This window comes from Oncorhynchus mykiss, chromosome 25 (genome assembly GCF_057628025.1).
Source record: "Oncorhynchus mykiss isolate SJ-2025 chromosome 25, ASM5762802v1, whole genome shotgun sequence".
NCBI lineage: Eukaryota > Metazoa > Chordata > Actinopteri > Salmoniformes > Salmonidae > Oncorhynchus > Oncorhynchus mykiss.
The window spans coordinates 76946165-76961402 of NC_143046.1; the positions used below are offsets into that span (position 1 = coordinate 76946165).

Sequence of the window (15238 nt, forward strand, 5' to 3'; positions counted from 1 at the left end):
GAAGCTACAAAATGAGACCTGTGCTGACACAAGCCACTAACATAGACAATCACCCACAAACAAACAGTGCAACCCAGGCTACCTAAGTATGATTCTCAATCAGAGACAACTAATGACACCTGCCTCTGATTGAGAACCATACTAGGCCGAAAACATAGAAATGCCCCAAAACATAGAAAAACAAACATAGACTGCCCACCCAACTCACGCCCTGACCATACTAAATAAATACAAAACAACGGAAATAAAGGTCAGAACGTGACAATACCATGGATATTTTAGCTATTTGATTTGGAATTTTAGGACCACTTTAGGTATCCCCCAAAAATATTAAAATATTATTTGATAAAATATTGAATTTGGCCTTTACTACTATAGCCTATTGAAACACATTGAATAACACATTCATAAAAAATAAATCATCAGGAATAACGTTTTGAAGTGTCTGTCCCAAAATCTAGGAGATATATAAGAAAGCTAAGGAAATACTTGTGTTTTTTGGACACATAATTAACCGCTTATTTTTGTTGTCACAAAACTACCGTTCCTCCAAACTTCCATTAATTTGAATGGGTTACCTTCAGACGAGTCCCGTGACACTTCTGTAGATCGTTGAGAAAAATAGGGAACAACATGGTGTTTGTGAGAGTCTCCCCTTTCCACATATTAGTTTATAGCCCAAACGGTTCGGACACTAGAGACAGAAGTTGGCACATCAGCGTTATAGATTTTCGGGATATCTCTAGCTGAAACTGATGGATTTTGATGGGGATTTTTTCATTATGTTACTTAGATTGACGCAAGGGTTAACCAACTTGTTTTCAGGTTGTTTATGCTTCTTTATTTTTACCCATCCACCAACAGGTGCTCTTCTTTGCGAGGCATTGGAAAACCTCCCTGGTCTTTGTGGTTGAATCTGTGTTTTTGAAATTCACTGCTGAACTGAGGGACCTTTGATAATAGTATGTGTGGGGTACAGAGATGAGGTAGTCATACAAAAATAATGTTAAGCACTATTATCACACACAGAGTGAGTCCATGCAACTTATTATGTGACTTGTTAAGCACATTTTTACTCCTGAACTTATTTATGCTTGCTATAACAAAGGGAATACTTATTGGCTCAAGACATTTTAGCTTTTCATTTTTAATTCATTTGTAAAATGTCTAAAAACATAATTCCACTTTCACATTATGGGGTATTGTGTGTAGGCCAGTGACCAAAAATTTTAAGTTTAATTCAATTTAAATTCAGGCTATAACACAAGAAAATGTGGACAAGGTAAAGGGGTGTGAATACTTTCTGAAGGCTCTGTATGTATACTGACTGGGCTGCCTCCCACCCTCCCACACAATATATCCATCTCCATGTATCACTGGAGATCTATTCACACTTAGAGAGGTCCTGCAGGACCTCACCACAATCAGCCTTCACACAGCCGACTGTCAGGCTGTCCCACTATAGACTCAAATCTTATTTGAAAGGTTCAGTTGAACGTGAAATTAATTCATTGCTGTATGTTTGGCAGATGTCATAATACTTCATATTCATTCTGAATAGAAAGCTGTTTTTGATGGACATTGACATTAAAAGCTTATGTTCCGTCAAAAGAATGTTGTCAATATATTAGTTTTTCGACAGGTAGCTTAGAATCACTGAATAAATATTTTTTTTGTAATTTCACATCCCGTTTGTATCAGTCAGGGCGGTTTGTGGGAGAGATACATGAAGCCTCCATCTTGGTACACACCACCCACCCAGCACATCACAGCAAAGTTTCACTGTGTTACATGAGGAGAGTTATGCCTGACTGACTGAGCAAAACAGTTCATTTACAATTCAGGACATGCAGAGGGGTGATTCAAATTGAAAAAGGCACCGTGGCAACAATGTTATGACTGTCATCAGGCCCTAATACAGTGGGGCAAAAAAGTATTTAGTCAGCCACCAATTATGCAAGTTCTCCCACTTAAAAAGATGAGGCCTGTAATTTATCATAGGTACACTTCAACTATGACAGACAAAAAGAGAATAAAGATCCAGAAAATCACATTGTAGGATTTTTTATGAATTTATTTGCCAATTATGGTGGAAAATAAGTATTTGGTCAATAACAAAAGTTTATCTCAATACTTTGTTATATAACCTTTGTTGGCAATGACAGAGGTCAAACGTTTTCTGTGAGTCTTCACAAGGTTTTCACACACTGTTGCATGTATTTTGTCCCATTCCTCCATGCAGATCTCCTCTAGAGCAGTGATGTTTTGGGGCTGTTGCTGGGCAACACAGACTTTCAACTCCCTCCAAAGATTTTCTATGGGGTTGAGATCTGGAGACTGGCTAGGCCACTCCAGGACCTTGAAATGCTTCTTACGAAGCCACTCCTTCGTTGCCCGGGCGGTGTGTTTGGGATCATTGTCATGCTGAAAGACCCAGCCACGTTTCATCTTCAATGCCCTTGCTGATGGAAGGAGGTTTTCACTCAAAATCTCACGATACATGGCCCCATTCATTCTTTCCTTTACACGGATCAGTCGTCCTGGTCCCTTTGCAGAAAAACAGCCCCAAAGCATGATGTTTCCACCCCCATGCTTCACAGTAGGTATGGTGTTCTTTGGATGCAACTCAGCATTCTTTGTCCTCCAAACACGACGAGTTGAGTTTTTACCAAAAAGTTATATTTTGGTTTCATCTGACCATATGACATTCTCCCAATCTTCTTCTGGATCATCCAAATGCTCTCTAGCAAACTTCAGTCGGGCCTGGACATGTACTGGCTTAAGCAGGGGGACACGTTTGGCACTGCAGGATTTGAGTCCCTGGCGGCATAGTGTGTTACTGATGGTACGCTTTGTTACTTTGGTCCCAGCTCTCTGCAGGTCATTCACTAGGTCCCCCCGTGTGGTTCTGGGATTTTTGCTCACCGTTCTTGTGATCATTTTGACCCCACGGGGTGAGATCTTGCATGGAGCCCCAGATCGAGGGAGATTATCAGTGGTCTTGTATGTCTTCCATTTCCTAATAATTGCTCCCACAGTTGATTTCTTCAAACCAAGCTGCTTCCCTATTGCAGATTCAGTCTTCCCAGCCTGGTGCAGGCCTACAATTTTGTTTCTGGTGTCCTTTGACAGCTCTTTGGTCTTGGCCATAGTGGAGTTTGGAGTGTGACTGTTTGAGGTTGTGGACAGGTGTCTTTTATACTGATAACAAGTTCAAACAGGTGCCATTAATACAGGTAACGAGTGGAGGACAGAGGAGCCTCTTAAAGAAGAAGTTACAGGTCTGTGAGAGCCAGAAATCTTGCTTGTTTATAGGTGACCAAATACTTATTTTCCACCATAATTTGCAAATAAATTCATTAAAAATCATACAATGTGATTTTCTGGATTTTTTTTCTAATTTTGTCTGTCATAGTTGAAGTGTACCTATGATGAAAATTACAGGCCTCTCTCATCTTTTTAAGTGGGAGAAATTGCACAATTGGTGGCTGACTAAATACTTTTTTACCCCACTGTATATCATTAGAAATCATAGCAAAGGAAAATGGATGACAGGGTAGAGGAAATAAGTTAGTGCATCGAGAACGGTTGTGTTTACATTGATGAGGTACGACAGGAAACTGAAGGGAGAGGCACCGTAGTTTAAGAACAAACTAAACTGAGGAGGAGAACAAGCAGTCTAAATCTTTAACAGTGTTCATGGGGGGAAAATATAAAAAATATAAAAAATAGGTGGACAGTTTGGAGCAACCATGTTTTCTTGAATAAACATTGAAAAATGTAAAAACCTGAAAACAAATTGGTACTGTGGTACTAAATAATTCAACCACTCTTTGTATTGCTACATGAATCGGTGTTCACAAAAAAATTGCATCAATAGTATTCAGAAGCGTTGTGTAGGTAGCATTCATTACTTTAATATCATAATTCGACTTTTGGCGTCATGACTCCCACTAAGTAAAACCATAGAAATAGTCCTCAAGTACAATAGTGTTAAAGGCTCTGCGTCAATCTGATGTCTGACGTGCACGTACAGCATTTACTGTAATGCAACCTCTGCAGACTTCAGGGTTTTCATACTTCTTGCGAAGTCAGTTTGTGTTTATACAGAACCTCCCGCCCCCACCTACCGTCAACCAATCATGTTAATGGTGAGCTTTAAGGAGCCTTCCGCATTGTTGCAACATTTGAGAGGTGCACAGAAATGCGGTAAGGAGCTTGATTTGTCCTCTGCATGCCTCTGGAGGCACCGAAATTGCGCCACACTCTCCACACAGCCTCCGTCCACATTTCCAGATCAAGCATAAATTAGCTTTTAGGATGATAAGATGAAGCACATTGCACTGACACTCAATACTCCAAAGGTTGTTATTGGTTTTGTACAAAAGTGCTCAGTGGCGCAGCATACTGCTGAGATGGAACTTGTTGACTACCTGTTGACTCTATCAATGGCACAAACTTGTCACTAATTATCCGGACTGCCCAGATACGCTCATTCACACCTTTTGTATTTAAATCCTGGCAAGAAATTCCTACATTTCTTTCCTGTTGTGTGCGTTCAAGTTAAGAGTAAGTTTGTTTCCTATTTTCCATGTTTATTGTAGTTACCTAACAATGTAATTTTCATCATTTGAGATGTGTTTTAATAGCTTTGTCCTTATCAACATTACCTTTTATGTTATGCAACCTGACATGATGCCTCTCCTTTGTTGCAGAATCACACACCTTTACCATATCCAACCACCAGTCCTCTCTGTCGTCTGCTTGCTCTCTGACCGGAGCTGAGTACACCTGGTGACATCTATCCAACCAGTTAAATATCTTGGTTTCCTTTTTCCATCCACCACGGCAAACAGTTGCCTCCTCACCTGAAGGACTGTGTGGTTGGTCACTGTAGGGAGTGGAAATGCAAATGATGATACAAATCCTCTACCCACAATCCTTTGCAATCACACTGAAACCATACAGTCTGGGGTACAAGACAGGGTTGTTTATTTTTTCTGTCTTAAATGGAAAGCATTAATTAAACCCTGACTGGAGTTCACATACATTTTCACAGTAAGTAGACAAAAGGAAGTGTGACTTCACTCCCTTGTTCCTTTGTTCTCTGATGGCTTTTGGGGGAGACTCCTTTTCCTGTGCACTTAGAATTCCATTTCCTTTGGTTCCCCCACACCGGACCCTTCCCTCTGTGTCCCTTGGACTGCTCCTGTCTGAGATGTGCTGTGGACAAGGTCCTCTCCTGTCTGAGATGTGCTGTGGACAAGGTCCTCTCCTGTCTGAGATGTGCTGTGGACAAGGTCCTCTCCTGCCTGAGATGTGCTGTGGACAAGGTCCTCTCCTGTCTGAGATGTGTTTTGGACAAGGTCCTCTCCTGTCTGAGATGTGCTGTGGATAAGGTCCTCTCCTGTCTGAGATGTGCTGTGGATAAGGTCCTCTCCTGTCTGAGATGTGCTGTGGACAAGGTCCTCTCCTGTCTGAGATGTGCTGTGGATAAGGTCCTCTCCTATCTGAGTTGTAGAAATGCACTCCACCTCAGCCTCTCTTCCTGCCATTCTCTGGCACTTCCCCAGGAAGCATCTGCTTTTCTCTGACAAAGAAACACTGCCACAGAACCTAAATAATAGTAATTTACTTAGTAGACAATGAATACTCTGTATATCCCAAGTGGGGTCCCCCCTGAACGCCTCACTAAGTCAAGTTGCTATACAATGACACAATGACTTTCTGAGTTTCGTGTTTTAGGGTTGATAAAAATCAAAGCACACATTAGCGAGGGTCTATTTCCTGAGGGAATTAATCATACTTCTGCTTTTTATCATCACATCCTGATACCAGGACAGTATCAGCAGGCTGGCATATCCTCTCACAAGTTTCAAGTTGGATCTCAGCACCCATTTGTGACACTGGTTCTTTTCTTTATTATGCAAACCTTTTCTGTGAAGGAAAACTTCCTGCATTTCCCACAACAGAAAGTGAAGCTCGCCTGGTGATCTCATGGGGAAATATTATCAAAGAGCTAAATCATTGAAATTACTGGAGTTATTATGCTGATATGACCTAGAGTACATTAGTGTACTGCCAGGCCTTGAATCTTAGGCTGCTGTATACTTTTATAACAACAATAATTTGTTTAAAAGTTGCTAATGTTTGGATATGCCACCACCCCCTCTGCAGAGGAAGTGGATGGCTGTATCAAGTCTAAGCACACTTCCTGTGTTTGTTGTCTTGGGAGGGCCTCTCAGGGTAGGCTAAGAAAGTAGCAAGAATATTTGCATCGTCAGCCAGTCCATTACAGGGGAGGCTAGCAGGAGGACCATCATCAGTCTGACTGAGCACCACTGTCATCAGATCGATTGGTGCAAGCGGGGAGAATGGAGTACTACTGGATATGCCTGTGGAGCGTCTTGGGGGTGGGTCTGTGTGTTCCTGATGATGAACACTATACTCTTCATCAGAGTCCTCTCAACTTCGACAAAGCTTTAGAAGCCTGTCTGCCTGCCAGTTTCCTAACTAAAGTGGCCAGTATGGAGGAAGCCACGAAGATTTTGAAAGTCATCGCGAACATGTCATCCACAGAAGGTAGATTTGAGTTTTGGGTGGGTTTGAGGAAAGAAAAGTTGGATTGTGTGAACAATGACACACCTCTGAAAGGTTTTAAATGGACAGTGGATAGCAGCAGTGACACAAAACTGGATCAGTGGAAGTCTTTGCCCAAACCAACCTGCACGGTTATACACTGTGTATTTCTCTCAGGTGAGTTTAATGGAACTGAAATAGTGAACTGGGGGTTTGTTCCCAGTACCTGTAAGACAAATCGTCCATTCATTTGTAAACAACGTGATGAAAAGATGCCTTTCATGGACCAGTGTCTTACCCCACACATACTGGAGGCCCGATCAATAAGGCCAGACCCAAATAATCCTCATAAACTGGATCTAGAATGTTTGTCTGGGCAATTGTTTAAACTGACTTGCTCTGCAACAACTCTGAAATGGAAACGTGATGATGGATCGGCTATAGATGGCATTTGTGCTTCGTGCAAAGCAGGTTATGTGAGAGATGAGTCTGGAAACTGTGTGGACAATGATGAATGCAGAGATCAGCCCTGCAAAGGCCTGTGTGTCAACACAGAGGGTTCTTACCTCTGTAAATGCCGTGATAAAAATGGAAATTTTCAAGACGAGGGCTCAGTGTCATGCAATGAACTACCAGTAGCTACTTTTACTCCTGAAGGAAGTGACAACTATTTGGTCCAAGACCACACTCCCACTCCCAAGCCAACAATTACCATCTTTCTGCCGGACCAACCCACTCCCACTTCCCCTACGGATGACATTGAGATAGTGGACAAGAGTGGAGAACAAGCCAAAATCGTCATACCTGTGGTGATAGCAGTGATGACCTTGGTCGTTCTGGTGGTCGTGGTGTTGGCTACTGTGAAGTGCTGTCTCAGGAGGCGATCGCAGAAACTGGCCATGAAAACTGCAGAGAAAATGGCAATAAAGAGGGCAGAGGCCTCGGAGGAAAAATACTCCCTGGAAAACACAAATGAGAAGGAGGCAACTTAAGCAGAAGTGTGAACGGAGGTCACAGCAGACTCAGACAACCTGAAGATTTAAAATGACAATATATGACTTATTTCAGTTCTTAAAGTTAATTGTCAATAAGCACTTGAATAACATTTCTTAATAGAAAGGATTGACCACTACTTAGACAATACAATGTTAATTTTCACTGCAGTAGTGAAAATGAAAGCTTTGGATATTATTTTATTTTGAGGATTTGTATGTGGGCTCACATTTCTTCATAGTATTTGCTAGGCCTATGTTTATTTACGTACTTAACTGTTGTACTGTTGTATATACTGTATAGGGTTTGTGTGTATTTATATAAGGCATCATGTAACATAGGAAGATGAATTTGATGCTTCAGTATTTTGGAAGTTTCTAGTCCTGATATAAAGGATCACAGTCTCTGCCCATGGCTTAAAATGTTGAGCCCATATTAACCTAGTTCTTTCTCAGTTCAAAAGAAAGACCCTATCTTGTCAATAGATCAACTGATTTTAAAAGCAATGATTTTATTATAATTGAAAATAAAGGTTGAATGAATTATGAGCAAACAGACACTGTGGGTAGGTTTATCTTCTAGCCTACAGAGGCCCGAGTAAATATGCACCAAAGAGGAGAGAGAGGACAGCTGATAAGAGATGGCTTGGCTGCTCTATCCGGACCAGGATGTGGTCGTTTTGCCAAATGGTAAAAACGTTTTCCTGTTGCTGTCTGCCTGAGAGATGTTAAAGCAAAAATCACTGCTGCTGTTTTAACTTGAACTTACACAATGAATAATGAATCATAGAGACTGAGCATAAATCTGAACTTAAACTCTGCATCAATCTCCTTTTACTCTTCAAGAATTCTGGAATAAATGAATCATAGGCAGCAGGGTTCAACACTTTTTTTGTATGTGCTCACACCAGAGGTGGGACCAAGTCACTATTATTCAAGTCACAAGCAAGTCTCAAGTCACAAGGTCCGAGTTTCAAATAGAATGGGTCAAGTCTCGAATCATGTCCAAGTCATACATTTTAAAAGCAAGTCACAAGTTCAAGTCAAGTGAAAAAAATCGATACATGCAACTACAAATCGAGACCTTGTCAAAAATTAGTTAGTCAGATATAATACATCTTTAGATGGTTCTTCATATGTCTGTGAAATTAGAAGTACATTTTAAGTGAAATAAATGAAAAACTAGATAGTTATATCTGCATTAACCCATTAGAACATGGCACTATAAAGTTATATCTGCAATCCAATCACAAGCCTGAACAAATCCAGACGGACCCGGACCAAACACAAGACATGTCTTTGCCATCTCACTCTAAGTATGGTCTAGGCAAATGGTTCCCAACCTTTTTCCACTTACTGTGCCACCAACTCAATTTTGCTCTGCCCGGAGTACCCCAAAAGGACCCCCTCATGCGTCTTTTACCAGTTGGCTTACTGTCTCATGAGTCTTCTCAAGTACCCCCTGTGGATAGACCAAGTACATACAGAGGTCCTAGTACCCCTGGTTGGGAACCACTGGTCCAGGCTAATCTAGCCAGCAATAATGGCACACAAGGAACAAAACAAAACTGTCATAAATCTTAAAGTAATGATGTTGTCACATCATTGTTCAGCGATGACAGTGATTTGTCTGATGCTCATAATGCATTTTCTATTTGATGATGTGTTCTGACTCTATCTTGGTAGAAGTGTTATTCTGTCATTTATGTGGTCAAATAGCTACAGTCTTCTTAAAAACTGAAAATGTGTCAGATAGAACCTTATGGTTGAACCCAGATGGGCATTTTGACTTGAGGGACCTTTTAAGATGAGGACCTTAATGGGTTATGAAAGAAGAGTTCACTACCAAAAACTTCTGAGATCTAGGCAGTGGCTTGTACTCATGGATGCCAAGGGACGCCAGGCTTCCTCAAAAATGGTTTCTTTTTTTCCTGGTCAATTTGATCTTTCATCACTCTGTGCAGACCCAGCGCTAGAATGGATCAGTTGAACGGGCATTTGATTTCCATAGGCGGGTCCATTTTGTTCACTGGACCTCCAATGTGTGTACACGCTTGCACGTGTTTGTTTTTTAAATGGGTGCAATAGTAAAGACCACAGGGGGCTCATGAGTTTCAAGTTTAGGGAGGATTACAATTAATCTTCAAATTTCTACCGATCTGCCTCTCAGTTATAAATATTTAACAGTTTAATTTCAATAACGTGTTTGTTTCTCAAAATCATTGTTACATGGTTAATCATACAAATCTGAAGTAAAATGATACAAATCTAAAAGTTCAATTTCAACTATGGTGAGGGCACTAGTCTCTGCCATATGGACACACTGATGCACTGTGATCCACTGGTGGCTAAAGAAATGAGAGCATATAACTCAGAGATAGTCTATAGGCCAATGCAGCAGTAGGACTATAACTTCCATCATCAACTAAGTAAAATACATATGCCTAAAGCCAACAAATAAAAACAGTTGAAAGTATCCTGATAAATGCCAGTTCTTTCAATCACATGAATCTCTCTTCTCTGCCTATCTGCCTGCCTTGAGCTATTGCTAGTGAAGTTTAACATCTTATTAAATCTTCACAGGGTCTGCCCCAAAGCTGTCCCTAACAAACTTGTCACATTGTATCAACTAGCTCAGTGATTGCTTACCAGGGATTTATTTTTATTTATTCATCCATTATTTTAACAGGTAAGTTGACTGAGAACACATTCTCAGTTGCAGCAACAACCTATGTACAGGGGAGAGGAGGGGGATGAATGAGCCAATTGTAAACTGGGGATTATTAGGGGACCATGATGGTTTGAGGGCCAGATTGGGAATTTAGCCATGACACCAGGGTTAACACCCCTACTCTTACAATAAGTGCCATGGGATCTTTAATGACCTCAGAGAGTCAGGACACCCGTTTAACGTCCCATCTGAAAGACGGCACCCTACACAGGGCAGTGTCCCCAATCATCTGCTCTGGGGCATTGGGATATATTTTTGTTAGACCAGAGGAAAGAGTGCCTCCTACTGGCCCTCAAACACCACTTCCAGCAGCATCTGGTCTCCCATCCAGGAACTGACCAGGACCAAACCTGCTTAGCTTCAGAAGCAAGTCAGCAGTGGTATGCAGGGTGGTATGCTGCTGGGATACTAGGAGAGGATAAACCCTCTTGCTTCGCCTCACCCTCTCTGCTGAAACTGTATCACTGGAGAAAGCATTCGAGCAAGCGAAACAGAGCCCCTCTATGCGTGCCCATGTAACTGATGCTGTCTGGACAGAAATAGTATGACATGCTATCAGTGGCAATTTAGGCATGTAAATGTTGGTGGGGCAAACAAAAATAAAGATTTTAGATGTGCCAGCAAAGCCACTACACAATACTAAACAATAATTCCACTATAAGGGTTACAAATGATGCCTACAAACTATTAGGGCTTACATAAAGCTGTCCTTACCACTGCTACACCTGGCTATCAGCGGAGCCTTGTCTGGCAGCGAAACAGTTCATTCAGCCTCATTTGCTGCCTTTAAAAAAAGCATAGCTGATATGCCTGACTTGCTAAACAAATGTGGTTTCTACTGACAACTGAGATGTACAAACTATGGCATAAGGGGAAGAGGAGCGGATAAGAGGCAATCGTTAATTTTGATTAAGACATTAATGAGCGACCTAGTCAATATAACTATTTGTTCAGCACCTTTGAAATGTATGGTGCTAGAATTCAGAACATGGACCGTTCTTACAGTATTCTCCCTGTACACTAAGTCAGAACCGTAAGATAAATAAAGGGCGCATAGAAGCAGACAATGAAAGCTCTTACAATATTTGATGATGACATTTCTCTACAACTGGCTATTTGCTACATGTGCCCCACCAAGTTAGAACAGTAGGCTAATTATGAAGGGAAAAGGGATCAAATGATTGGTCTACTAACAGCTTACTACACAACATTCTGTAGCTAAGAAAGTAATACTATCTCCCTGGCATATTACATAATTTATGCAGAAGCATACAAGACATTTTTGGACTTGTTGTGCTGTGCTCACTTCAACAGGAAGGTGGCGCTCTTGTGGGCTCTAGAAAGTTGGTTGACAGTTCAAAATTATTTTCCGTATTTTCACAATTGGAGTTCGTTTTTTCAGAGTTTCCAGTTGTCTTGAACTCACTGAAGTCAGATTTCCCAGTTCCGAATTTCCAGTTTTGAACTCGGCAGAAGTCATGCCGGATTAATAGCATGGCCAATGTATTCAAACTTTTCTGGCCAATGGTGTTACCCCCTTTTCGGGGTAGTTACTATCTTGTCTCATCACTGCAATTCCCCTACGGACTCGGCGTAGGTCGAGAGCCAAGCTGCACTGCTTCTTGACACACCAAAGTCGACCGACTGGCCCACCACAAGGAGTCGCTAGACCACGATGAGACAAGGACATCCCAGCCGGCCAAACCCTCCCCTAACCCGGACGACGCTGGGACAATTGTGCACCGTCCCATGGGTCTCCCGGTCGCAGCCGGTTATGCCTGGGATCGAACCCGGGGCTGCAGTGGCGCCTTAGCACTCATTGTTGAATTTGCGATTTCCAACTTGTTGTGTAATGTTTATGTCAAATGGCTGATGAGCACCGTTACGTTAAATCTATAATTTCTATTTATATGACAAGGATTGAAAGGATTTCCCAGTAGATTGTTGACTTGATGCATGATGATGATTGCTTGTCTAGCCTGATAGCTAAGATGTTGAAAGTATGAAGTTGACATGATAAATCCAATCAAAGCTAAGGTAGATATGACATGATTTGATGTCATTTTATCTGTGGCCAATGACCTTGAGCCTTCTTGGATGGGCACTTCTAATGTAAGTCTATGGCAGGCTTGAATTTTCGAGCTCGACCCATAGATTTTGTGGTGAGGTAGTGTCCCCATGAGTGACAGAATAATGAGCCAATCATGGCGCAACTAGAGAACATTACCAACCCCTACTCTCCATATTTTCCGCTGGCTGACCCACCATCACAAAAAGCACTGAGCTAGGCTGAAACACATTCATTTTGGAGCTGCTTTACTCAAGAAAGCAAAAAAAGAGACCATGTTTGTATGTGGCTTTATTAATGCAATTTTTTTTTTTACATTGTTTACAGACGGATATGTCACACATATTTTTTCTAAACAGGTGGGGCTCAAAACAGATGGAGCTCTGCCCCACCTGCCATGAATGACGCATCTCCACTGGATAATATTAATTTAGGCAGGCTGCTCTATTTTTGCCTAGCAAAACCGGGGAAAATTAAACAAGCGATTTCTGGTCACTAATCTGGATGTGTGAGCCCATCTTTGCACGCCAATGGTAATGACTGGTCAACAGTCAAGATGCACAACTTTGTGGTTCTGAAGCATAGTTTAGAATGTTTTAGAAACAACCATTTGTTGCAATGCTGTAGGCCTATCATGTTAGTGACCAGATCGAATAAGCAAAGGCATTGTTATAAAATTAAACTGGCAGGCTACATGTAGCCTATTAAAATATGTATGAAAAAATATTCATATTTTCCCATTCAGCTTTCACAAGCGACCCCCGAAAATGTTCTCACTGCGCCAGCTCATCCAACCTGTGTTGATTGACAGTTGGTCCAATCAGAGAGAGTGCCGAGTGTGCGTTTCGAGTCAAGTCTCGAGTTATTTTATTTTCTATCAAGTCGAGTCTCAGGTGATCAGATGTGTGACTCAAGTCAGACTCGAGTCCAAGTCTTATGACTCGAGTCCACACTCTGGCTCACACATTGGAAATGGTATAACTACACTGCACACCGGCAGGCTCTAGTAGTGCCAGTCTGTTTCTGCTCTGTAAGGCTACTTGTCATAATTGGAGAACTTTTACGCACAGTGCCACCTGAATCCATATTGCAATGATTCGATAAGACATTCTGATTGGTCAACCTTTTAATTTAGTTCATATAAATAGTTGCAAGTAAACAAAACTAATAAATACCGAAGTAACAGCCTAGTAGGCCTAATGAGCAAAACACTCAGTGGTCACATTTATGATTTTGTTCATATCGTTTCATCACTTTATGTCCATATGCTAGGTTACAGTGTCGTTGTCCTCGAAGTGCAGATTCCATTTCTATAAGTGCTGTCACATTCCATGTTGTCTGGTTGAAATTCATCCGCACTGTAACCACGACTTTTCAAAGCGGTGGCATAGTAATCTATTGGTTCCTCCGTTGCATTGTCCATCCACCGCAGGCACAAAATTCTTTGGAACGAACGTTTGAAATTGTCTGATAAAAATCCATACAGTATAGGGTTGGCGCAGCTGTTTGCGTACCCCAAAATCACTGCGAGTTGCATGAATGTCGCGTTATGGTGCTTCACGAAGACATTAACGAGCTGTACAATGTGAAAGGGCATCCAACAGATGACAAACACGGTCACCACCATCAACACCATCAGAGTGATCTTTCTCTCCGATTTCTTACGCTGCTGCCAGCCTGCCTTCATTGCCACCACTCTCATCTTGGCGATGATGAGGATGTAACACATACAGATAGCAATGACTGGGAACAGAAAGCCCATGAGAAAGGCATAAATCACAAACACAGCCATCCACTGGTTCACTGGCTCTGGCATCTGAATGTTGCAAGCGAGCGAACCGTCCAAGTTTGGAACGGTCGTGGAAAATATAATAATGGGCAAAATGACCAGGATAGAAAACATCCAAACCCCAAAGTTGACTATTTTAGCTATTGTGGGCCTCCGGTACCGGGAGGCTTTGATGGGGTGTACAACCGCAATATATCGGTCTATGCTAAGTACAGTTAGGCAGTAAATACTCGTAAACATATTAATAGCATCAACACTTAGAACAAGTCGGCAGAGAAGGGAGCCGAAAGGCCAGTGGTGAAGGAGTGAAGATGTCACCAGGAAGGGGACACTCAGCATAAGTAACTCGTCCGCGATGGCTAAATTTAGAATATAAATATTTGTTGCCGTTTTCATTTTGGCATATCTGAAAATGACATAGATAACCATAGAGTTCCCGCACAGTCCGACCAAACAGACAACCGAGTAAATGAAGGAGATGAGGATAGCGCTGCCGTGAGACTCGTTGTACGTTCCGTTCCCAGACGAGTTGTTAATTAGGAAAAAAACGTCCTCCAGTGTTAGATTCCTGATAGAGCTGTTGAGCATTTTGGCAGTTTTTTCTAAAACAAAAAAGTATATCTTAAATAACCCTTCTCAAACAGTACTGTCCAGAGAACCCATCTCCTCACGGCAGTTGATCTATGGTACAGCGCGCAGACGTTGCGTTTCAGGACCATGGATATCTACGAATGCTGTAGTCATTTGAGACACGCAGCTTCAGACGTTGTAAAATGACGTTGCGGTGGGGACTAGGCTAGGTCCTAATCGATATACACTACTGTAATCTGAAATAGAAATGTCGTTGAACGTCAAAACACACATTCAATTTCAACTGATTGATTGGTAAATTGCTGCAGAGCCTTGTCTTTTGATGACGACGCACAATAGTTAAAAGTTTCCACAAGTTCTCGTCGTATCAGCAATTTTACAATTAAATTAAAACGCAGTCAACACTATTGGACATTTACGAGACTAATACAACTGCATAAATTGCATAAATTGTCATCTTTAATTTAATAAAAATGACAATCAAAAAG

The 15238-nt window shown here is 41.6% G+C and overlaps 2 protein-coding genes across 2 annotated transcripts; one reads left to right on the plus strand and one right to left on the minus strand.

Moving 5' to 3' along the window:
- The first annotated feature begins 6246 nt into the window (after nt 1-6246).
- Nucleotides 6247-8125, plus strand: LOC118944303 (C-type lectin domain family 14 member A). The gene has a single exon (XM_036962802.2). The coding sequence runs from the start codon at nt 6375-6377 to the stop codon at nt 7569-7571; it is 1197 nt and encodes a 398-aa protein (XP_036818697.2). The 5' UTR covers nt 6247-6374; the 3' UTR covers nt 7572-8125.
- A 4518-nt stretch (nt 8126-12643) lies between these two features.
- Nucleotides 12644-14997, minus strand: LOC110505787 (somatostatin receptor type 1-like). The gene has a single exon (XM_021585222.3). The coding sequence runs from the start codon at nt 14745-14747 to the stop codon at nt 13644-13646; it is 1104 nt and encodes a 367-aa protein (XP_021440897.1). The 5' UTR covers nt 14748-14997; the 3' UTR covers nt 12644-13643.
- Between the last annotated feature and the right edge of the window lie 241 nt (nt 14998-15238).

What these genes read in the sequence shown, in the direction of transcription:
- LOC118944303 (XM_036962802.2), top strand. Translation starts at nt 6,375, where the DNA reads ATGGAGTACTACTGGATATGCCTGTGGAGCGTCTTGGGGGTGGGTCTG.
- LOC110505787 (XM_021585222.3), bottom strand. Translation starts at nt 14,747, where the DNA reads ATGCTCAACAGCTCTATCAGGAATCTAACACTGGAGGACGTTTTTTTC.